At 37.8% G+C, this 24,223-nt stretch overlaps 2 protein-coding genes across 3 annotated transcripts in view; one reads left to right on the top strand and one right to left on the bottom strand.

Annotated features, from left to right (window-relative positions):
• Positions 1–24,223, top strand: part of LOC123498695 — a 41,217-nt gene that overhangs the window by 14,211 nt on the left and 2,783 nt on the right. For both annotated transcript variants that reach the window (XM_045246061.1, XM_045246054.1), the window contains exon 2: positions 22,577–22,617. In XM_045246061.1, coding sequence (XP_045101996.1) covers positions 22,577–22,617 — 41 coding nt within the window. The remainder of the gene's footprint in view (positions 1–22,576; positions 22,618–24,223) is intronic.
• LOC123498671 lies at positions 8,600–22,755 on the bottom strand. Its single transcript, XM_045246008.1, is given in 8 exon segments — positions 8,600–8,837; positions 8,839–9,733; positions 10,105–10,249; positions 11,032–11,115; positions 11,470–11,644; positions 19,142–19,344; positions 19,998–20,062; positions 22,668–22,755. Coding segments are annotated over 7 exon segments (1,641 nt in total). The 5' UTR covers positions 20,022–20,062; positions 22,668–22,755; the 3' UTR covers positions 8,600–8,722.

The following is a 24,223-nucleotide window of genomic DNA, read 5'->3' as shown; positions in this document are numbered from 1 at the left end:
TTTTTTTTTTTTCGTCCCTATTTACATTGTACAGTATATATATAACTCTCTCTCTCTCTCTCTCTCTCTCTCTCTCTCTCTCTCAATACTTATCACTATTCCCTATCTTTATCATCCCTTACCTATTCATCTCTTCTATTCACACTTTTTTTTCCTATCCATTTCCCTTTTCTCCCTATTTTTCTACCCATTACCTTGACACACTTAAAACATACCCATTTATTCCCCCATTAACTAGTATGTCTTTCCCTTACACTGTAGCCCCATTAGTGACTAGTCTTGTAATAATAATAATAATAATAATAATATTGATATGGTTGTATGTAATGTGTGTGTGTGTGTGTGTGTGTTTGAGATTCTGCTGTTATAGAGTGGAGGAGGAGGAGGAGGAGGAGGAGGAGGAGGAGGAGGAGGAGGAGGAGGAGGAGGAGGAGGAGGAGGAGGAGGAGGAGGAGGAGGAGGAGGAGGAGGAGGATGACAGAATAGGAAATACGGAAAAATACATAGAGAGAGAGAGAGAGAGAGAGAGAGAGAGAGAGAGAGAGAGAGAGAGAGAGAGAGAGAGACTAAAAACAATAAATATCTTTACACAACTTAGTCAACCTTGTAAGTACGTGTGTATGTATGTATGTATGTATGTATGAATGTATGTATGTATGTATGTATATGTATGAAAAACAAGTTGAAAAAAAAAAGGGAAAAGGGGAAAAAAAATCAAATATGTTTCATGTTTTTCAGTGTTGTCGAGAACCCAGTCAGTCAGTCAGTCAGTCAGTCAATCAACCAGTCAGTCAGTCAGTCAGTCAATCAGCCAACCAGTCAGTCAGTCAGTCAGTCAATCAGCCAATCAGCCAACCAGTCAGTCAGTCAATCAGCCAACTAGTCAGCCAATCAGTCAGTCAATCAGCCAGTCAGTCAGTCAATCAATCAGCCAACCAGTCAGCCAGCCAATCAGTCAGTCAGCCAACCAACCAACCAGCCAGCCAGCCAGCCACTCTCCTATTATTACACACACCACTCACATAAGTCTTTGCTCCGTATTCAGAAACGCTCTTCTCTCTCACCACTACAATTTTCCAAGGCCACAGGGATGACTGGTGGGGTTTTCAAGAGTGTTTCTCCAGTTAATAATATAGAAATCTTATCACTCTGCCTCTAGAACCATAAAAACGTGCTTAAAAACGCGTTATTCTCACCACAGTTTTCCAAGGCTATATAAATGACTAGAGGGGTTTTCAAGAGTGTTTCTAAAGTTAATAATATAGAAATCTTATCACTCTGCCTCTAGAACCGTAAAAACACCTAAAAAAAAAAAAAAAAACTTGTGTAATTTAAATAAAGCCTTTTGAAATCGTGGTGTTTGAGAATGTAAGCCAATATTGCACTCTTATTTTAGACATATTACAGTGTTTATCTAAGTTCATCCTTCAGTGTAGTCATTTTCTATCATTAGTCTTCGTTTTCTGTCGCTATGTAAGTCTGTCTTCATTTTAAACCGTTTTCTGTCATTAACTTTCATCTTTAAGTTTGTCCTTCATTCCAAATCGTTTTCTATCATTAGTCTCTGTTTTCTTTGCGATATAAAGTAGCATACCATTATAGCCTCCATTTTCTGTTTGTCTGCCATTGTAGTTTCCGTTTTCTTTGCGGTATATCATAGTCTGCCATCAAAGTCTACGTTTTCTTTTCATGTCACGGGGTTTCCTCATCTGCATCACATTTTCTTTTTCGTTTTCTTTATTTTTTCTTAATCTCAGGACGAAATATTGTCTCCATTTTCTCTCTAGTCTCTCACAGTCAAGTTGTTCCCGTTTTCTTTCAATCTGTTCAAGCACCAACTCAATTATCTCTTCACATGACACAAAAAGAAAAACAAATTCTCTTCTTCACTCCAATACAAAATAATCTCTTCTTTATCTCTTCTAGTCTCTCACGTTCAAGTTCTTCCCGTTTTCTTTCAACTTTATCAAGCACAAACTTATTTAAATCTTCGTACAGACACAACCCGTTTTCTTCGTCATCACTTCCAATATACAAAAGTTAGTGCTATTTTTTTTCTCTCATCTTCTGTCACTTCCCATTTTCTTTCATTAGTCCATTTTCTTTTGTTTTTCTTTTCATTGTCAGATCAAAATTTCAACTTATGTCTCGGAAAACATATGGCACTATTCTATAATAATAATAATAATAATAATAATAATAATAATAATAATAATAATAATATCAAAATTCCAGTCCACTTCAATAAGTAAAATAGAATAAAAACAGTCTAAATTTCTTTAAACATTAATATTTCTTATAAACTTTCAATGTTCTTCCAAAATATTCTCGTAAAATTCCAAAGATTTCTCTACAAAAATTCACATTCTTCAAAGGTTTCAATACATTTTCCTCCAAATAATAATAATAATAATAATAATAATAATAATAATAATAATAATAATACATTTCGCTACAAAAATTTACATTCTTGATAATTTTAACTTATCTTGAAAATTTTACATTCTCGATAGTTTTTAAAAGATTTATCTCCAAAAATTTTATACATTTCGCTGCAAAAAACTTTACAATCTCGAAAAAGTCAAAATATTTCTCTACAAAATATACATCGAAAATTTTTTAGTGACCTTCTCGAAACAAACACATTAATCTCAAAAATTTCAAGATTCATAAAAAAAAAAAAAAAAAAAAAAAATAGAAATATTTCTTTCCAAAACATTATTCTCGAAATTTTTAAGGTTAATTATATAAAAAAAAAAATTCCATACATTTCCCTAAAATAAATAAATAAATAAATAAAATAATACATTTCTCAAAAAAATAATTACATTCAGAAATTTTTAAAAGATTCAAATAGAAAAAAAAAGGAAAATTTTGTAGAGAATAAAGAGCAAAAGTCAAGATTTTGTTAACACGCATAGTCACATTTTTAAAACACCAACAAACGAGACCCAAACACGACCCCTGCAACACTACAACACATTCCAAACACACAAAAGACACACCTAGACAACTGCTGTGCTTCAAAAATCTTACTGTACACTCACATACACGCACACACATACGAACATACAAACATTTCAATTATTTCTGGTAAAAATTGAAAAAACGAATAAAAAAACACATTGCAAAAATTTTACGTGTATTTTTTTTTATATCAATCTTTTCCAAAACCACAAAAAATACACACAAAAATTTTCACTCCTTTTCAAACCTTTTTTTTTTTTACATATTCTTTTCCAAAATTCCCAAAAATACATCTCAAAAAATTTAAATACTTTTCAAACTTTTCTTTTTAACATCAAAATTTTCCAAAACCCAAAATATACATATCCAAAAAAAATTTCACTTGTTTTCAATTCTATTTTTCTTTACATCAAAATTTTCCAAAATACAAAATATACATATCCAAAAATTTTTCCTCGCTTTCAAACTTTTTTTTTTCACACACACATGAAAAAAAGCTCATAATTTCCTAGACACATAAAAAAAGATAGACGAGAAAAACAATAGCAACACTTTTCTTACAATTTTTCCTTCTTTTCATCAATTCAACTTCAAAAGTCATCCCAAGCTCCGTTACAAACAAACACTGAAGATTCATTCCTCACATGCCAAAATTCACTTCCTTCCCACACAAACGCTTCCAAAATCTCGTAACATCATTTATAACATTCCTTATATATTTTCCTCTTTTTTTTCTTCTAATTTCATCTTTAAAAATCATCTCATATTTCTATTAATCCACAAACATTCTCTTCCTTCACACACAAACGCTTAAAAAAAAAACCCCACATCATTTTTAACATTCCTTAATTTTTTTCCTCTTTTTCTTCCAATTTCACCTTAAAAACATCCCACATTTCTATTAATCCACAAACATTCACTTCCTTCCCACACAAACGCTTTCAAAACACCAAGAACATTTTAAGACTGCCACACACAAACTTTTATCCACAAACACACCCATTAACCCCCTCAGTACCATAACGTGTTTCCATATTCATTTTGCTTAATTTATGGGGCGATTTTATAGTTTCAAAACTTATGTGGGGCATTGAAATAGTGGCCATTAATCTTCCGACCTCCATAGACCCTTCCTAATGTCAATAAAAATGGTCTAATCGTAGCCATAACTCAAGGTAAAAAATACGTCTCAGCACTGAATGGGTTAAAATAGTGAAGACTGTAGCCATTAATCTTCAGACCCCCATAGACCCTTCCTAATGTCAATAAAATGGTCCAATGATACACAGAACTCAAGGTAAAAAATGCGTCTCAGTACTGAAGGGGTTAAAACGCCCAAAATAACAAACTAGGTACATTTTTTTTTAGCAATCCCACAATGCCTTTTCAAAACACACCATTCCCACAAAATAGCGTTCACTGAATACAGAAAAATGGAAATAGATTTACCTTATATTACAAAGTTGCATTATATTTAGTCCGTTTTCTTTTCATTTCTTGTAATTTTTTTTATTTTTGTGTTTTTTTATTCATGTTTCTCGTCTTTCAAAACATCTTCTCTTCGCCATCTGTTGGGAAGAGAGTGAAAAATTGGTTATTTATTTTTCTTTTTTTACTTTTTGTATTATTTGTCTTGTGTCATGTTTCTTTGCTTCTCCTTCCTTCTCTTCCTTATCTCGTATTTCTATCTACTCTCCTTCTCTTTTCTTCAGACCTCTCTTATTTCAAAGTCTTTTCTCTTCTTCCTTTCATCTTAAGTCACAAAGAGTCGTCATTATTAATCAGTCTTTTTTTTCTCTACACTCTAAAAAAATAAGTTTACGAGAAGTTTCTAAGATTTGCAGTGAAAGATTGGGAAGTTTTTCAGTCATCAGTAGCAACAAACATATCTTTTTTCTCTACAGACTCAAAAAAAAAAAAAAAAAATATATATACGAGTTTCAAAGATTTACAGAGACAGTTTGGGAAGGATTTCAGTCCATCAATAGTAACAAAACATGTCTTTTTTCCTCCACAAACTCGAAAAAAAAAAAAAAAAAAAAAAAAAGTTTACGAGGAGTTTCTAAGATTGCAGTGACAGTTTGACATTATTTCAGTCCATCAGTAGCTACAAAACATATCTTTTTCTCTAGACTCTAAAGGAAAATATACGATGAGTTTCCATGATCGCAGTGCCAGTTTGACATTATTTCAGTCCATCATTAGAACAAAACACTCGTGAACACCTGACCTGGCAATTTTCGTGGTCTTTGTGTTGGTATACAAGTCTTTCAATCTTGTTTTTTAGGAGAGACGAATAAAAAAAGCCAAAAAATATTATATACAAAACTTTTCCATCTAAGCCAGTCCAATTACTTCCAATACTCTTAACCAATCTTTCTACTTGCCAGTCACTCACAAAGCCAGTTTTTCCCTAAATATTTGATAGTAATCCAGTCATTTCCTTTTCCTCTCACTCATCACCACCTCCAGTCAGTCTCTCGGACCCACAATGCATCTGAATAGTGACGTGGATAAAAAATAATAATAAATAGAAAGTCCTTATTTTGAAACGCTCTGCTCTCTCGCCAATAATTTCCAAAGCCACAGATGACTAATTGGGTTCTCAAGACTGGTATCTATTGATTTATTTATTTTTTTCCCGTAATTCGTGTCATAATCTTGTTCAATTCATGCAGTAATCTTGTTCATGTGTCACTAGAACTGTACAAAAAACTCCCTTGAAAAATTTTGACGTGTCACGAACGAAATGGCGTGTTTTGTTTGTGTCACTTATCAGAATGGCACCTTTTAAAATAGCGAAGGTGCGTAAAGAGACAACCTTGCAAATTTTACGTGTCACTTATTAGAATGGCGTGTTTTGTTTGTGTCACTTATCAGAATGGCACCTTTTAAAATAGCGAAGGTGCGTAAAGAGACACCCTTGAAAATTTTACGTGTCACTTATCAGAATGGCACCTTTTAAAATAGCGGAGGTGCGAAAAGAAACACCCTTCCGAATACGGTTAGCGAATACAGTGTTGCTTGCACCACAGAAAACGGGCGTAGCTTAGGGGACACTCAAGCAGATAAGCGTTTTCTTTCACTAAATGCCTAGAAAAACTACATTTTCTTTACGTATTGGGTTGATTAGCACCACGCGGGGAGCGAACCAGTAGTAGTAGTAGTAGTAGTAGTAGTAGTAGTAGTAGTAGTAGTAGTAGTAGTAGTAGGTGGATGGGTGGGTAAGTGGGTAGGTGGGTGACGCACACACGCACATACACGCACACACACAGACACGCACGCAAAATAGTAGTTTGTCGTTTTTTTTATATTTTTTTTTTTTTTGTGTGTGTGTGTGTGTGTGTGTGTGTGTGTGTGTGTGTGTGTGTGTGTGTGTGTGAGAGGGAAAGAAAATGGGATGTGTCATAGAAAACGGTCGTCAGTTTACGTGATTGTCTTTATATATATACATTTTCTTGAGAGAGAGAGAGAGAGAGAGAGAGAGAGAGAGAGAGAGAGAGAGACCAAACAGAAAAAAGAAAACGAGACATGCGTAATAGAAATGCAAGGGGAAACTAAAACAAATTAAAAAAATAAAACGACCCTTAAAACATGAAATATATTAAAGAAAACGATAAATTTACACGTACAGACAAAAATAAGAAAATAAAAGTAAGAAAAAAGAAGAAAACACAAATTGATAAACGAAGGAAGAGGGGGAAAAAATAATAATAATAATAAGAGAAATATATATATATGTAAATAAAGATAGGATAGAGAAGAGAGAATAATAATAAAAATATATATAAATTTCTATATACAAATTGTTCGATTCTTAGAAAATGGGAAGAGGAAAAAAAATTGTGGGAAAAAAGACTAAAAAAAAAATGAAGAAATTAATGAAAACCACAATAATAGGAAGGAAAAGTGAAAAAAAATAGAGAAAAATGAAGAAATTAATACAAAATGGACAAAAATGAACAAAATGGACAAAAATGAACAGGAAATCAATACAAAATGAAAAATAGACAAAAATGAAGAAAAATAGACAAAATGAAGAAAAATAGATAAAATGAAGAAAAATAGACAAAAATGAAGAAAAATGAAGAAAAATAGACCAAAATGAACAAAAATAAGACAAAAAATGAAGAAATTAATACAAAATGGACAAATATGAACAAAAATGAAGAAAAATAGACAAAAATGAAGAAAAATAAGACAAAAAATGAAGAAATGAATACAAAATGGACAAAAATGAACAAGAAATTAATACAAAATGAAAAATAGAGAAAAAATGAACAATAGAGAAAAATGAATGAGAAATCAATATAAAATGAAGAAAAATGGACCAAAAAAATAGAGAAAAATTAAGGTTTGTGAAATATAGAAATAAATAAATAAATAAAACTGAAAAAAATAAAAAAATAGCAAAAATAGAAAGACTAGGAAAAAAATAGTAAATAAATAAATAAATAAATAAAGATATACAAAAAAAAGAAAGTAAAGAAAATAAAGAATAAAAAATAAAAGCTTGCAAAAAAAAAAAAAAGGAAAATAAGGAAAAATAGACTTGAAAAAAGAAGAAGAAAAGACTTGTGAAAATATATATACACAAAATAAACCTTGAAAAAAAAAATGGTTAAAAAAAAAAGTTTGCAAAAAAAAAAAAGCTTAAAAAATAATAATAATAAAAAAAAAATAAAAATACAAAAAAATAAATTGCTCTTAAAAATAAACAAATAAATAAAGCTTAGACAACAACAAACAAATACAAACCTTACAAATTAACAAACAAAATAAAGAAAAAATAAATTGATATATAGAAAAAAATACTTAAAAAAATATAAAACTTTATAAAATTGTCTATAAACTGACTCGTATGCAAATTAGGGTGACAGGGTGACAGGGTGGCAGGGTGACAGGGTGAAGTATAGGAAGTAGAGGGGGGGGAGGGAGGAGGTAATAAATGTAGGTTAAATATGCAAAGGAGTGTGACAGGGTGGTAGGGTGACAGGGTAATAATGTGGCAGGGTGAAGTATAGGGGGGGGAGGGAGGAGGTAATAAATGTAGGTTAAATATGCAAAGGAGTGTGACAGGGTGGCAGGGTGACAGGGTGGCAGGGTAATAATATGGCAGGGTGACAGGGTGAAGTATAGGGGGAGGGAGGAGGTAATAAATGTAGGTTAAATATGCAAAGGAGTGTGACAGGGTGGCAGTGTGACAGGGTGACAGGGTGGCAGGGTGAAGGCTAAGAAGTAGTCATTGTGGGGGGGGGGAGGGGAGGGTAAGGTAATGATTGTAGTGACTAGTGTGAATAAGTGTGTAAAATAGTGTGTGTGTGTGTGTGTGTTAGAGTGAGAGGGTGTAAAGGTGCAGCAGTGTGTCAGGGTGTTTAAAGAGTGTATCAGTGTGTCAGACTAATTTTAAGGATGTTTCAGGACATTTTTAAGAGTGTGTCAGGGTGTGCGGGTGTGTCTTGGTGTCTAGAGTGTGTTTTTTTAGTGTTAGTGTGTTAAAAAATATACTGATGTGTTTAAGAGTATGTCAAGGTGTGTTAGTGTGTTTTTAAGTGTGTTTAAGGGTGTTTTAAGTGTGTTTAAGGGTGTGTTAGTGTTTTGAGTGTGTTAGTGTGTTTTAGGGCGTGTTTGTGTGTTTTGAGTGTGTTAGTGTGTTTTTAAGTGTGTTTAAGACTGTGTTTGTGTGTTTTAAGTGTGTTTAAGGGTGCGTTTGTGTGTTAAGTGTGTTTAAGGGTGTGTTAGGGTGTGTTGGTGCCTATAGTGTGGTCTCAGTGCTTGAACTAGTGTAGGTACTGGCGGCAACAGCATCGGAGGGCCAGCGGTGGGGGGTCTCCCTGTGTGGCTGGGGGGGCGACCGGTGTATAGGGGGTGAAGGTGTCGTGGCCTGGGGAGCGACCACTGAGCTGCAGCCTGTGGTGGTGAGTGTGGTGGTGGTGTGGTGTGGTGGAGGTGCGGTGTTGATAGTGGTTGTATTTGTTGTGGTGGAGGGAGGTGGTCATGGTGGCGGGGGGGTGTGGTGGTGTGGTGGAGGGTGTAGTGGTGGTGGTGAGGGTAGGGTGATGCGCCACACCTTGCCTCACCACACCATTGATAGTCACCATTTTTTCACCCCTTGGACTGTCCGCTTGGGGTCTGATTTGCTGATTTGGGTGACTGGAGGTATTTTGGGGCTTTGGGGGGAGTGACAGCCTTCCGGGGGACTCCTGTGGGGATGTGACATTGCTAGTTTCACTCTCGTAGCTCAAGGAAGCACTCACAAGGGAGGACGGTGTAGAGGGGGAGCCAGAATCCTGCCCTTCAGTTACCCAATCCCACGCATTATCTGGCGACACTGCTTTGAGTACTGAGCTTTCCTCCTCCACCCGTGACCTTGCTGGCTTTCCGTTGACCTCCGCTGACCTCTCTGTGTGTGAGGACGGTGGGGCGCGCGAGGAGTGATGGCAGTAAATACAAGTCGACTGCACTTTGCCAGTCTCGCCAATGTACGACGGAAACACTTGCGTTCCCACATCCACCACGCTCACTCTGAAGATGTCCCCCTGCGGTGCGTGTGCGGTGTGTTGCGTGTGTGGGGTGTCTCTGTTGCCATTAGGGTCGTCGTCCATCCCTGCGCTGCCTGGTGGAGTGTGTGTGTGGTGCGTTTGTGTGGAGCCGCACATACAAGTGGAGCAGTGCTGTCTGGCCCTTTCTCGCTGTCTTTCCTCCAGTACTGCTGCCATGATAGCGGCAGACACAGCATCCACTGCCTCCTCCTTGTTACTTTGCTCTAGAAGTGAAGGAAATCATGTCAATATAAAAAGAGCAAATTAAGAGTGTGTAGATATTTCATATTAATCCCTTCAGTACTCCACCTTTCCTAAGAGTTAACCAGTACTCTTTCCTGAAGTTATGGGTGTGATTAGACCAGTACTCTCAATCCTTCACCACTATTCTGTCCACCCTTCCTGAGAGTTAACCAGTACTCTCAATCCTTCACCACTATTCTCTCCACCTTTCCTGAGAGTTAACCAGTACTCTCAATCCTTCACCACTATTCTCTTCACCTTTCCTAAGAGTTAACCAGTACTCTCAATCACTCACCACTACTCTGTCGACCTCCTTGATGCAACACACACACACACACACACACACACACACCTGCATACTTATTGACGGAGTAGACCATGGCGGTGGGGGGGAAGGTGGGGATGGGCACCTTAATGACCTTGACCTCTGGCTTGGGGGTTTCTCGCGGCTCCCTGGCTAGCCGAGACTTGGCCTTCCGCTGGAGGTCCATGGGAAGCTGTTGAGTTAGGTTAGGTTAGTTAATTTTTTCTTTTCTTTTTTTTTTTTTTATTTGAATTGTTTGTTTAAGGTTACTTAGGGCTAATTTTTTTTTTTCAAGTTTACGTTTGTTTAAGATAATTTTTTTTTTCTTTTTTATTTTCTTTTTTTTTTATTTTGATTTGAATGTTACGTTTGTTATGGGTTAATTTTTTCTTTTTTTTTTCTTTTAATTTTTCAATATTACGTTTGTTTAGGGTTAATTTCTTTTCTTAATATTACGTTTGTTTTGTGTCCCATTTTTCTTTTCTTTATTTATTTTCAAGCTAGGTAGGTTTAAGGTTCAGAAGATTGATAGCCCTGAATCTTCCCTCTTTGAATCCCCACAAGAGATTCCAAAGCTATATAAAATCACCTAATAGTAACTTGAATATATATAAAGATGTGTCATGGGTACTGAAGGGGTTGAGATATGATCAGGTAAGGTCAGATCAGGTCAGGTCAGGTCAGGTCAGGTTAGGTTAGGTCAGGTCAGGTAAGGTTAGGTTAGGTTAGGTTAGGTCAGGTCAGGTCAGGTAAGGTTACGTTAGGTTAGGTTAGGTAAGGTTAGGTTGGGTTAGGTCAGGTCAGGTTAGGTCAAGTAAGGTCAGGTCAGGTCAGGTCAGGTCAGGTAAGGTTAGGTTAGGTCAGGTCAGGTCAGGTCAGGTCAGGTTAGGTTAGGTCAGGTCAGGTCAGACACTTACTGAGTTGAGCTTGTGGGCAGGTTAGGTTAGGTTAGGTTAGGTTAGGTTAGACACTTACTGAGTCAAGCTTGTGGGCAGCATACTTGTTGGGGTTGCATTGCAGGAGTTGGATGGCCAAGTTGAGGTCATTGCGGTAACGGTCCTGGAATGGTGTGTGTGCGCGTTAGTGTGTGTGTGTGTGCGTTAGTGTGTGTGTGTGTTTATGCATGAGTGTAAATATTGAAAACACCACAAATCAGCCACTAGACCCACAAAAACACCTTGAAATACATCCAAAACACCCTTACACTATCACCAACACCACTACAACCACAAAAACACCTTCAAAACACCCTTACACTATATCACACCACCACAAACACCACAACAAACACAAACACACACACAACCACAAAAACACAAGAAGCAATCAAAACACACAAAAAAAAAAAAGTAAATAAAAAAAATTATAGAAAAATAAAAAAAATCTTACACACACACACACACACACACGTACATTCTCCTGCTTGAGTCTATTGATGGCCTGAGCTGCGGTGGTGAGGGCGGTGGTCAGGCTGGCTGTGTCCGCGGCTAAGCTTGATTTTTCACTCTCGGTTCTATCAACGAGTCGCAGTAATTTATCCTCCAGGCCTTGGTTCACCTTCTGCAGTCTCTTGTGGGCCTCCAGCAATCTGGGGGAGTAGGGGGCTGAGTTGGAGCTGAAAGGGGCCTGAAAGGGGCTGTGTGTTCATGGAGTGTTTTTTGTGCATGTGTGGATGGGGAGAGAGTAAAGGGGAGATGTGTGGGGCTGGGGGGCTCAGGGGCTATTTTTAGGGGCTGTGAGTCTGGGAGGGCCTTGTGTGTGTGTGTGTGTGTGTGTCTGGCTGGGGGAATCTGACAGGGAAGGGCCTGTGTGTGTGTGTGTGTGTGTGTGTTTGTATGTGTGTCTGGCTGGGGGAGTGAGGTGAGAAGGGGGGCTGAGGGGTGTTTGAGGGCTAGAGAGGGCTGGAGGGGGCTATGTGTTAAGGGAAGGGGTCTTGTATGTGTTTGGGGGCTCTTTGTGTGTGTGTGTGTGTGTTTGAGGGACAGGGGTATGTTTGAGTGTGTGTTTGAGTGCGTGCGTGTGCGTATTTATATATATGTGTGCGTGTGTGTGTCTGTAGCCAAAAATCATTCACAGATTCGCAAAAAAAAAAAAATCTCAAAATTCAGAAATCCAGCTCATACACACACACACACACACACACACACACACTCAAAATACACTCAAAATACACCTTGACAAAATATATTCCCAAAAGTTTTCCCTGTATGAATAAAAGACCACATTAATTTTTTGTTTTCTCTCTCACAAATACACAAATCGGAAACTCTATGTATGTATGTATGTATGTATGTGTGTCTGTATGGGTTTGGTTAGAGAAAAATATATACACTTTCAAAATCTCAAAACATATACATTAATTCAATATACACAAAAATAAAAGGGTTTGTGTGTGTGTGTGTGTGTGAGTGTGAGTGATTATAATGAAGTTTTTGAGAGAGAGAGAGAGAGAGAGAGAGAGAGAGAGAGAGAGAGAGAGAGAGAGAGAGAGAGAGAGAGAGAGAGAGAGAGAGAGAGAGAGAGAGAGAGAAGAGAAGAGAAGAGAGAGAGAGAGAAAAGAAAGAGAGAGATAGAGAGAAAAGAGAAAGAAAGAGAAAAGAGAGAAAAAGAAAGATAGAAACAATTTGATATAGAACACACACACACACACACACACACACACACACACACACACACACACACACATGTAAGGAGAGAGAGAGAGAGAGAGAGAGAAGGTGGCACTGTACATGGAAGGAAAAACAAAGAAAATAAAGAAAAAGGAAAGAAAAGGAAAAAAAAACACTATCTTGTTTTAGCTAAGAGGGGGAAAAAGAAAAAGAAAATAAGAAAATAAGGAAAAAAAAATCTTAAGTTCTTTGTACCCCCAAAAAAGCAATAAAGAAAAACACACACACACACACACACACACACACACACAAACAAGACAAGATGAAATATTTCGGAAAAAAAATGAAAAAAATGGAAAAAACAAACGGAAAAACGGAAACTGAGAAAAGAAATGGAAAAAAGAGAAAAAAATTATAAAAAAAGATGAAAAAAATGAGAAAAAATAATTTGGAAAAATTGAGAAATTAAATAGAAAAAAATTAATTACCGTCACACCATAAATAAAAAAAAAAAAATAAATAAATAAATAAAAAATTGCCATCACAAAAAATACGGAAAAATAGGAAAAAAAAATCAATTAAATAAAAAAAATAAATAAATAAAATAAATAAATAAATAAATAAATAAAAATTGAAAAATATAAAAAATTTGTCGTCACACTAAAAATCTCGAGACCCGCCACGTTTCTGCGGCAAAAGTGACATGACTAAAGATGCCAATGCTAAACGTACTCCACCTCAAAAAAGTGGACAAATTTCCGAGTACGTTGTAAAAAATGTGGATCGAGACCGAGAGAGAGAGAGAAAAAGAGAGAGAGAAAGAGAGAAAGAAACGGAACAGGCTGGTTGGTTGGCTGGCTGGCTGGCTGGCGGGGAGGGGGAGTGGTGGTGGGGGGCAGGAACTGTCTAAAAAAAAATCCTTACTGTGGTGGAGGAAGTGGAGGAGGAGGTGGAGGAGGAGGGAGTGAGGGAGGAGGGGAACTGTCTAAAAAAAATCCTTACTGTGGAGGAGGAGGAGGTGGAGGTGGAGGAGGAGGTGGAGGAGGAGGTGGAGGAGGAGGGCAGTTGAGGGAGGAGGGCAGTTGAGGGAGGAGGGGAACTGTCTAAAAAAAAATCCTTACTGTGGAGGAGGAGGAAGTGGAGGAGGTGGAGGAAGTGGAGGAGGAGGTGGAGGAGGAGGTGGAGATAAGTGGAGGAAAACTGTTGCTTACCTTGCCTTCCTCTCGCTCTGCCAATACAACGATGGGAGAATTAATAAATAAATGGAGGGGGGGAGGGGGAAGGGAAGAGGGAGGGAGGGAGGGAGGGAGGGAGGGAGGTAGGGGGGTGTGGAAAGACATAGGGTGACGACTAGACTAGGGTGAGTTGAGGTAAGCTGAGGTTGACTAGCCCTCCCCCCCCTTTCCCTTCCTTCTGTCTCTTATCTAGGGCCCAGGGTGTAGCTAGCATGTTTAGGGTGTGTTTAGGGTGTTCAGGGTGTGTTTTTGTCTCTTATCTAGGGCCCAGGGTGTAGCTAGCATGTTTAGGGTGTTCAGAGTGTGTTTTTGTCTCTTATCTAGGGCCCAGGGTGTGTCTAGTGTGCTTAGAGTGTGTTCAGAGTGTGTTTTTGTCTCTTATCTAGGGCCCAGGGTGTAGCTAGCATGTTTAGGGTGTGTTTAGGGTGTTCAGGGTGTGTTTTTGTCTCTTATCTAGGGCCCAGGGTGTAGCTAGCATGTTTAGGGTGTGTTTAGGGTGTTCAGGGTGTGTTTTTGTCTCTTATCTAGGGCCCAGGGTGTAGCTAGCATGTTTAGGGTGTTCAGAGTGTGTTTTTGTCTCTTATCTAGGGCCCAGGGTGTGTCTAGTGTGCTTAGAGTGTGTTCAGAGTGTGTTTTTGTCTCTTATCTAGGGCCCAGGGTGTAGCTAGCATGTTTAGGGTGTGTTTAGGGTGTTCAGGGTGTGTTTTGTCTCTTATCTAGGGCCCAGGGTGTAGCTAGCATGTTTAGGGTGTTCAGAGTGTGTTTTTGTCTCTTATCTAGGGCCCAGGGTGTGTCTAGTGTGCTTAGAGTGTGTTCAGAGTGTGTTTTTGTCTCTTATCTAGGGCCCAGGGTGTAGCTAGCATGTTTAGGGTGTGTTTAGGGTGTTCAGGGTGTGTTTTTGTCTCTTATCTAGGGCCCAGGGTGTAGCTAGCATGTTTAGGGTGTTCAGAGTGTGTTTTTGTCTCTTATCTAGGGCCCAGGGTGTGTCTAGTGTGCTTAGAGTGTGTTCAGAGTGTGTTTTTGTCTCTTATTTAGGGCCCAGGGTGTAGCTAGTGTGTTTAGGGTGCATTTAGGGTGTTCAGAGTGTTTTTGTCTCTTATCTAGGGCCCAGGGTGTGTCTAGTGTGCTTAGTGTGTGAATAGGGCAAGGATGTCAAACTGTCTGTCTCTCTCTCTCTCTTTTCTTTAATACAAGAGGGAAAAACCAGCCAAGAACAATGAAAGATAGAGAAAAAAATGAAAAAATGAAAAAAAAGGCCACTTGGAATGCCAGTTCTATTAAAGATTTACACAGAATTAGCTTCAAGCCTGGGAAATTTGTCTTAACCCCTTCAGTACTGGGACACATTTTTACCTTGAGATTTGAGTACCATTAGACCATTTTAATGACATTAGGAAGGGTCTATGGAGGTCAGAAGATTAATGGCCACAGTCTTCACTATTCTAACCCCTTCAGTACTTCGACACATTTTTACCTTGAGATTTGTGTACCATTAGACCATTTTATTGACATTAGGAAGGGTCTATGGAGGTCAGAAGATTAATGGCCACAGTCTTCACTATTTTAACCCCTTCAGTACTGCGACACATTTTTACCTTGAGATTTGTGTACCATTAGACCATTTTACTGACATTAGGAAGGGTCTATGGAGGTCAAAAGATTAATGGCCATAGTCTTCACTATTTTAACCCCTTCAGTACTGGGACGCATTTTTACCTTGAGATTGGTGTACCATTAGACCATTTTACTGACATTAGGAAGGGTCTATGGAGGTCAGAAGATTAATGGCCACAGTTTACACTATTTTAACCCCCCACATGAGTTTCTGAAACTGTAGAGAATCACCAAATAGTCACCACAATGAATATGGAAACACGTCATGCTACTGAAGGGGTTAATGCGTCACTTCACCCTAACCAACCTGTCTAAACTCATTACCACACCTGTTGGAAATCAGGAATATTGAACTAAATCATTAAGTCTAAGATGAGAGAGAGAAACTTTCACTTCCTGCTCAAATAAATTAATCTGCGGTCTTGCCAATAAGTAATAGCCAAAATTTTGATGGTCGACGGAAAAATTTGAGTTTGACATCCCAAAGAAGTGGGTTTAGGGTGTGTTCAGGGTGTCTCTAGGTGTTACGGTGTGTTGAGTGTGTTTAAGGTGTGTTTAGAGTGTGTTTCAGGTGTTACCCTTGGAATGCAGTCTTTCTTGCTTGTGTGTGTGTGTGTGTGTGTGTGTGTGTGTGTGTGTGTGTGTGTGTGTGTGTGTGTGTTTGACCTGCCTCTTGTGTAGATAGATAGACAGATAAACCACCACTACTACTACTACTACTACTACTACTACTACTACTACTACTACTATTACTACTACTACTACTACTACTACTTCCGTCGCTTTAAGAGATATTCCTGAAGTTAATTTGTCTTTAGTGTGAAGGCAGAAAAACTATAAAAAATAAGAAAAAGAAGAAAAAGAAGAAAAAAGAAAACGGAAAAAAAGAAAAACATCAAAATTCTTCTGAAAATTTCTTCTTATGATTTTTGTTAAATGGAAAAGTTCTCTGGATTTTTTTTTTCATTTCTTTTTCTCTTTTCTTTTTCTTTTTTTCTTTCTTCCTGTGGGAAAATAAAAAAAAACCCAGAATTTTTTTTTTTTTTTTTTCTAAGGGGGGGAGAGGAGGGGGGGCAGAATTATTAAAGCTATTTCTCTCTCAATTAATTTTTGGTGTGACACAAACATTGATGAAGAAAGAATAGTGTGTGTGTGTGTGTGTGTGTGTGTGTGTGTGTGTGTGTGTGTGTGTGTGTGTGTGTGTGCGCATTTTGTTTCACACTTAATAAGATGAAAAATATGATGATTATCGAGAGAGAGAGAGAGAGAGAGAGAGAGAGAGAGAGAGAGAGAGAGAGAGAGAGAGAGAGAGAGATGGAAATTTTGAGATTTTGAAAGAGTAATAAGAGAAATATTAAAAAAAAAACGTGTTATAATGTTAGAGAGAGAGAGAGAGAGAGAGAGAGAGAGAGAGAGAGAGAGAGAGAGAGAGATGTTATGAGGTGAATATTGGAGAAAAAAAAAAAAATTGCAGTTTTGTGAGAGGTGGTTCGAGAAAAGTGGATAAATACCTGTCTATGATAATGAAGTGGATAAAAAGTGGATAAAAGTGGGAAAAAGTGGATAAAAAGTGGATAAGAGGAAAAAGAGGATAAAAATTGGAAAAAAGTGGATAAAAGTAGGAAAAAGGGAAAAAGTTAAAAATAAGTAGAAAAAAGTGGATAAAAATAGGGAAAAGTGGATAAAAATAGGGAAAAGTGGATACAAGTTGGAAGAAAAATGAAAACTGGAGAAAAAAGAAAAAAAAAAAAGAAAAAGTGTGATGCATTTCCATGAGCAAAAATTTTTAGAAAGTCGAGGAAAAATATTCATGATTTTTTTTTACCAAGAAGAAAATTGGTCACAAAAAAAATTATAAAAAAAAATAATAAATTCTAACATTCGTGATTATTTACAAAGAAGAAAATTGAAGAAAAATTGCAAAAAAAAAAAGAAAAGAAAATTCAAACGTTCGCGATTTTTTACAAAAAGAAAATTGAAGAAGAAAAGAAAATTCTAACATTCGCAATTTTTTTTACAAAGAAGAAAATTGAAGAAAAAAAAAATTCGAACATTTGCGATTTTTACAAAGAAGAAAATTGAAGAAAAATTGCAAAAAAAAAATATATATATTGGAACTTTTATTAACGAAATTTTGAAAAGAAAAAAATACTGAAATGTTTTTACTACGAAGAAAATTGAAGGAAAAAGAAAAAAGCAAAAAAAGGAATAAGGAAAGAAATGAAGAAATGAGACAATGAAGAAAATTGAAGAAAAAGGAGGAAAAAATAGTGAAAATAAGGAATAAGGAAAAATGAAGAAATGAGACATAATGAAGAATGAAAACTTTAAAGAAAACTAAAAGAAAAAAAAATGGAAGAAAGAAAAACAAACGCCAAAAACAAAACAAAACAAAGAAAACGAGAGAAAAAACAAGAAAAAAAAACTGAAAATTATTAGAAAAAACAAACAAACACACACACACACACAAAGAAAAAAAAATAAATAAAAAATAAACAAAAACATAAACAAACACCCCTAAAACAAAACACACACACATACACACACACGCACACACCAAAACACCACCGCCACCACCACCACCACCCCTAAACAGTGCATGAAAGTAGACAAACACCCCTTTACACCCCTACCCCCCAGACACACCCCCTCTTCCCATCACCCCTTCAAAACACCATTAAATTTACACCCTGGAGAGAAAAAGGGTGAAAATCTTTATTCCAACACCTGATTATGACCTTTATGGGTGTATGGGGGTGTCTGAGGGGTGCCTGGGGGGGGGTGAGGTGAAGAAAGTGTTATCCTGGCCTGGGGTGAGCTGGAAAATAGGGTGAGAATATAATAATTAGTGTGAGTGTGAGAGAGAGAGAGAGAGAGAGAGAGAGAGAGAGAGAGAGAGAGAGAGAGAGAGAGAGAGGAAAGTTAGCATCACACACTGCTATATTAATTAAAACAGTTAGCTTACAAACGCGAGAGATCACACACACACACACACACTAACTAACTATACTGTAATCTCTCTCTCTCTCTCTCTCTCTCTCTCTCTCTCTTTCTCTCTCAGCAGGCAAAGTAAATGAGAAAATATGACGGTCTACCCTGAAAAAGACGTCATAGAAAACGAGACACACATGAAAGAAAATGGGTTTACTGGGTTGTGTGTTTATTGCTGATTTAGAGAAAGAGAAAGAAGAAATAGTAAAGAAAGAAGGCAAAGGACAAAATAATTAAAGGGTAGAAGGAAAGGAAGAGGAGGAGGAGGAGGAAGAAGAAGAAGAAGAAGAAGAAGAAGAAGAAGAAGAAGAAGAAGAAGAAGAAGAAGAAGAAGAAGAAGAAGAAGAAAAGAAGAAGAGGAAGAAGAAGAAGAAAGAAGAAGAGGAAGTTGAATGAAAAAGAAGCTGAAAAGAAGAAAAATAAAATAGAAGAAAAAGAAAAGAAAGAAAAGAAAAGAAAAGGCAAAAAAAAAAAAAAAAAATAGAAAATGGAAAAAAGAAGTTGAAAAAATACAAGAAAAAAAAAAAAAAAAAAAAAAAAAAAAATAATAATAATAACAAATAACAACAACAACACACACACACACACACACACACACACACACACACACACACACACACACACACACACACACACCTGTCATATTTATCCTGCCAACTGTCGCACTGAGCCCTGAGCACGGCCACCTGTCCCTGGGGGTAGTGTTGTGGCCTCTCCTGCGCCATCTGTGTCTCCAGCTGCACAATTGCCACGTCCCGGTCCACCAGCCTCCGCCGCAGCAACTCCACCTCGTTCCGCAGCGCCCGGGAACTCACTCCACACGTCACGCAGTCTCCGCCCTGGTTTGGGGTGCGTTGGGTTACGGAAAGTGCCGTTTTGAGGGGTTTTTTGTTTTAATTTTGTTGTTTTGATTTGTTTTGTTTTGATTTTGCTGTTTTTGTTTTAATTTTGTTGTTTTTGTTTTGTTGTTTTTGTTTTGATTTGTTTTGTTTTGTTTTGTTTAGATTTTGTTGTTTTTGTTTAGATTTTTTTGTTGTTTTAGTTTTGGTAAGGTAAGGTTAGATAAGGTAAGGTTACATCGTGGTGTGTTTTATTGGGTGCGTTTGTGTGGTGTTTTGAGTGTGTTACTGCTAGTGTTATTTTTTTAGTGCGTTTCTGTGTTTTTAGTGCATTTCTGTGTTTCTTGAGTGCGTAACTGCATTAGTAATATTTTTCGAGTGTGTTAATGTTTCTTGAGTGCATTTCAGTGTTATTTTGAGTGCGTTACTGTGTTAGTGTTATTTTTTCAGTGCATTTGTGTTTTGAGTGCATTAGTGTGTTTTTTGAGTGCGTTAGTGTGTTTTTGAGTGCGTTAGTGTGTTTTTGAGTGCATTAGTGTGTTTTGAGTGCATTAGTGTGTTTTTTTAGTGCATTTGTGTGTTTTTTGAGTGCGTTTGTGTTTTTTTTGAGTGCGTTAGTGTGTTTTTGAGTGCGTTTGTTCGTACATACATACCTGATAGCCATGTCCTGTGTTCATCTCTCTGGCCGACCACCGCACCTTGCCAGCTCTCTCACCATCTGTAGAGAGAGAGAGAGAGAGAGAGAGAGAGAGAGAGAGAGAGAGAGAGAGAGAGAGGTTGTGGGTTATTTTTAAAAGGTTCTAGTGGAAGTTATTGTGGTTTTCAAAGGTGTTTTTCAAGGTTCTAATAGTTTGACGGGCTGCGGTGGAAGTTATTGGGGTTTTCAAGGTTCTAGTGGAAGTTATTGGGGTTTTCAAGGGTGTTTTCAAGGTTCTAGTAGAAGTTATTGGGGTTTTCAAGGTTCTAGTGGAAGTTATTGGGGTTTTCATGGTTCTAGTGGAAGTTATTGGGGTTTTCAAGGTTCTAGTAGAAGTTATTGGGGTTTTCAAGGTTCTAGTGGAAGTTTTGGGGTTTCAAGGTTCTAGTAGAAGTTATTGGGGTTTTCAAGGTTCTAGTGGAAGTTATTGGGGTTTTCATGGTTCTAGTGGAAGTTATTGGGGTTTTCAAGGTTCTAGTAGAAGTTATTGGGGTTTTCAAGGTTCTAGTGGAAGTTTTTGGGGTTTTCAAGGTTCTAGTAGAAGTTATTGGGGTTTTCAAGGTTCTAGTGGAAGTTATTGGGGTTTTCATGGTTCTAGTGGAAGTTATTGGGGTTTTCAAGGTTCTAGTGGAAGTTATTGGGGTTTTCATGGTTCTAGTGGAAGTTTTTGGGGTTTTCAAGGTTCTAGTGGAAGTTATTGGGGTTTCATGGTTCTAGTGGAAGTTATTGGGGTTTTCAAGGTTCTAGTGGAAGTTATTGGGGTTTTCAAGGTTCTAGTGGAAGTTATTGGGGTTTTCATGGTTCTAGTGGAAGTTATTGGGGTTTTCAAGGTTCTAGTGGAAGTTATTGGGGTTTCATGGTTCTAGTGGAAGTTATTGGGGTTTTCAAGGTTCTAGTGGAAGTTATTGGGGTTTTCAAGGTTCTAGTGGAAGTTATTGGGGTTTTCATGGTTCTAGTGGAAGTTATTGGGGTTTTCAAGGTTCTAGTGGAAGTTATTGGGGTTTTCATGGTTCTAGTGGAAGTTATTGGGGTTTTCAAGGTTCTAGTGGAAGTTATTGGGGTTTTCATGGTTCTAGTGGAAGTTATTGGGGTTTTCAAGGTTCTAGTGGAAGTTATTGGGGTTTTCAAGGTTCTAGTGGAAGTTATTGGGGTTTTCATGGTTCTAGTGGAAGTTATTGGGGTTTTCAAGGTTCTAGTGGAAGTTATTGGGGTTTTCATGGTTCTAGTGGAAGTTATTGGGGTTTTCAAGGTTCTAGTGGAAGTTATTGGGGTTTTCAAGGTTCTAGTGGAAGTTATTGGGGTTTTCATGGTTCTAGTGGAAGTTATTGGGGTTTTCAAGGTTCTAGTGGAAGTTATTGGGGTTTCAAGGTTCTAGTGGAAGTTATTGGGGTTTTCATGGTTCTAGTGGAAGTTATTGGGGTTTTCAAGGTTCTAGTGGAAGTTATTGGGGTTTTCATGGTTCTAGTGGAAGTTATTGGGGTTTTCAAGGTTCTAGTGGAAGTTATTGGGGTTTTCAAGGTTCTAGTGGAAGTTATTGGGGTTTTCATGGTTCTAGTGGAAGTTATTGGGGTTTCAAGGTTCTAGTGGAAGTTATTGGGATTTTCAAGCTTCTAGTGGAAGTTATTGGGGTTTTCATGGTTCTAGTGGAAGTTATTGGGGTTTTCAAGGTTCTAGTGGAAGTTATTGGGGTTTTCAAGGTTCTAGTGGAAGTTTTTGGGGTTTTCAAGGTTCTAGTGGAAGTTATTAGAGTTTTCAAGGTTCTAGTGGAAGTTATTGGGGTTTTCAAGGGCGTTTTTCAAAATTCTAATAGTTTGATGGGCTGTGGAGGTAGTTATTGCAGTTTTCAAGAGTATTTTTCAAGGTTCTAATGGAAGTTATAGGGGTTTTCAAGGTCCTAATAGTTTGACAGGCTGCAGTGGAAGTTCTTGGGGTTTTTCCTTCATTTAGTGCACCAATGTACCATCTGGGAGGTGCCAATGTACCCCTGGCAGTGTACCCCAGGCTGACGTCATTACTATGGTACATGTGACTAAGGGTTTCAATGGTGCCATAATAATTGTGGGGAGAATTTAATATTTTTATGTGAAATTTGTGTTAATGGGGCCAAGGAATGTTAAAATGTGGGTTAATGGTGCAATAAAGACTTAAAATATGGGTTAATGGTACAATGGAGACTTGAAATACACCACAATCACCACTGTACCATCACAATCACCACTGTACCACCACAATTACCACTATACCACCACAATCACCACTGTACCACCACAATCACCACTATACCACCACTGTACCACCACAATCACCACTGTACCACCACAATTACCACTATACCACCACAATCACCACTAATACACCGCCCCCCCTACCACACTTCCACCCACACACACTCACAGACGGGAAGTGGATGATGTGGAAGAAGGAAAAGAAAAAAAATAAAGAAAAGAAAAAAAAATATTCAGGAAATCCCCAAAAATTATATTCCACGTAAACAGTTTGCCAGATCATAACAAGGCCCTTATTTGTCTATTTTAGGGCCTCCCAGGGGTGCCACAGGGGTCACTCTCACGGTACAGGTACGGTACAGGGTGCAGGGGAGGGTGTGGTGGTGGTGGAGGTAACTTACAGGTGTGGAGGGGAGAAAAAGAGGAAAATAGAGGTGGTGTGTTGGTCCATCCAAGTCACACCTCTCTCGCTCTCTCTGGCCTTCCCTCTCTCTCCCTCTCTCTCTCTCTTTTCATTTTGTTTTTGTTTTTGTTTTGGTTTATTGATTATTTTGGTTTGTTATTTTTTCTTATTTTGTTTTGTGTTGTTTTTTATTATTATTTTTGTGGTATATAAGTGTGTTTTGCTGTAATATAATTTTTTAGGCTTGTATCCCTTACATTGAAATACATTATAAATCTCTGCTTTTTAAATAAATTCGTGTGAGTTATCTTTACTATTAATTTTAAAGCTAAATAAAATAATTGTAGTAAATGTTTGGAAATAATTAAATTCTTACGCTCGTATCTCTCTCACCAGAACGCCTGTCTTGCCACTCCCCTATTTAAACAAAAGAACCACAACAAACACCATTTAATTCCTAGACAGCTTACTGAACCATCACAACTAATGAATAATATGATAATACGTATTTTTTTATACATAGACATGGCTTGGTAGTTAAAATAATGCACTATTGATGAAAATACTACCAGTTCATAAATCGTAGTGGAAGCCGCGCCCACAAACCTTAGGCCTAAAAAGGTGGGCGGGCCGCGGACGGTATAGTTTCATCATTTTCGTGGAGAGTGGAGGTGGACAAGAGCAGGTGGTGGGTGGATCGGTCACCACAGCACCTCCACAACTTGTTTAAGCCTCTAGTTGAAGTGACGCGAGATATTAAGAGTGTTTTTACTGTTTTGGTGATAAATTAACAAGATTTCCACACTTAAAACCCTCTCATTGAAGTGACACGGCTTCTTAAGAGTGTTTTTGTGGTTGTAGTGAGATTAACAACATTGCTTGGTGTTGAGGCGGTGTGTGGTTGGCAGGAAACACTCGCCACACAGCCTTCATGGTGACACGGTGTTTGAAGAGTGTTTTTGTGATTGTAGCGACGGATTAACAAAACTTCTACACTGGAAAAAAGAATAAATGGCCTTAGAAACCTGACCAGTGGTGTCTGCTGCCATGGAAAACAGTCCCAGGCGAGAATTGGTGAGGGTGTGTGGTGACCAGAGACAGTCTTCACTCTCAAACGGTCCTAACTCGTCCTCATCGCCTCTAACTTGACCGCTATAACCTCCAGGATGATACATCAGCGAATTAACGTCTCTAGATACTTAAAGGCAGCTAGAAAGGTAAGTGAAGCGAGGGGTGGGCGGCGGCGGAGGGCATGTGTCAGCTGTATTGTGCTGCATTTGTTACTTGTTGGTCATTACACGCCAGACTGGTCACAAAATGGAGGTACATTCCTAGTCTTTCACGTCAGGTGTTGAGATACATCTGCACTGCCAGCTGTGTGTGTCAGGAAGGCCTTGCGTCAGCCTCCTACGTCGCTGCGGTGTTGTTACTACCGATGCGTTACCGACTATTTGGTTGACTTCACTCAGGTTACGTCAAGCATTAGTTCTATTTTTCTCAGCTCACTTATTTCGCATCACAAATGAGTGTTAAGGCTTTCTACACACATTTAGG

Source organism: Portunus trituberculatus, chromosome 7 (assembly GCF_017591435.1).
Source record: "Portunus trituberculatus isolate SZX2019 chromosome 7, ASM1759143v1, whole genome shotgun sequence".
Classification (NCBI taxonomy): Eukaryota; Metazoa; Arthropoda; class Malacostraca; order Decapoda; family Portunidae; genus Portunus; species Portunus trituberculatus.
Note: the sequence above shows the minus strand (reverse complement) of the source record. Positions and strands in the feature narration are given on the sequence as shown.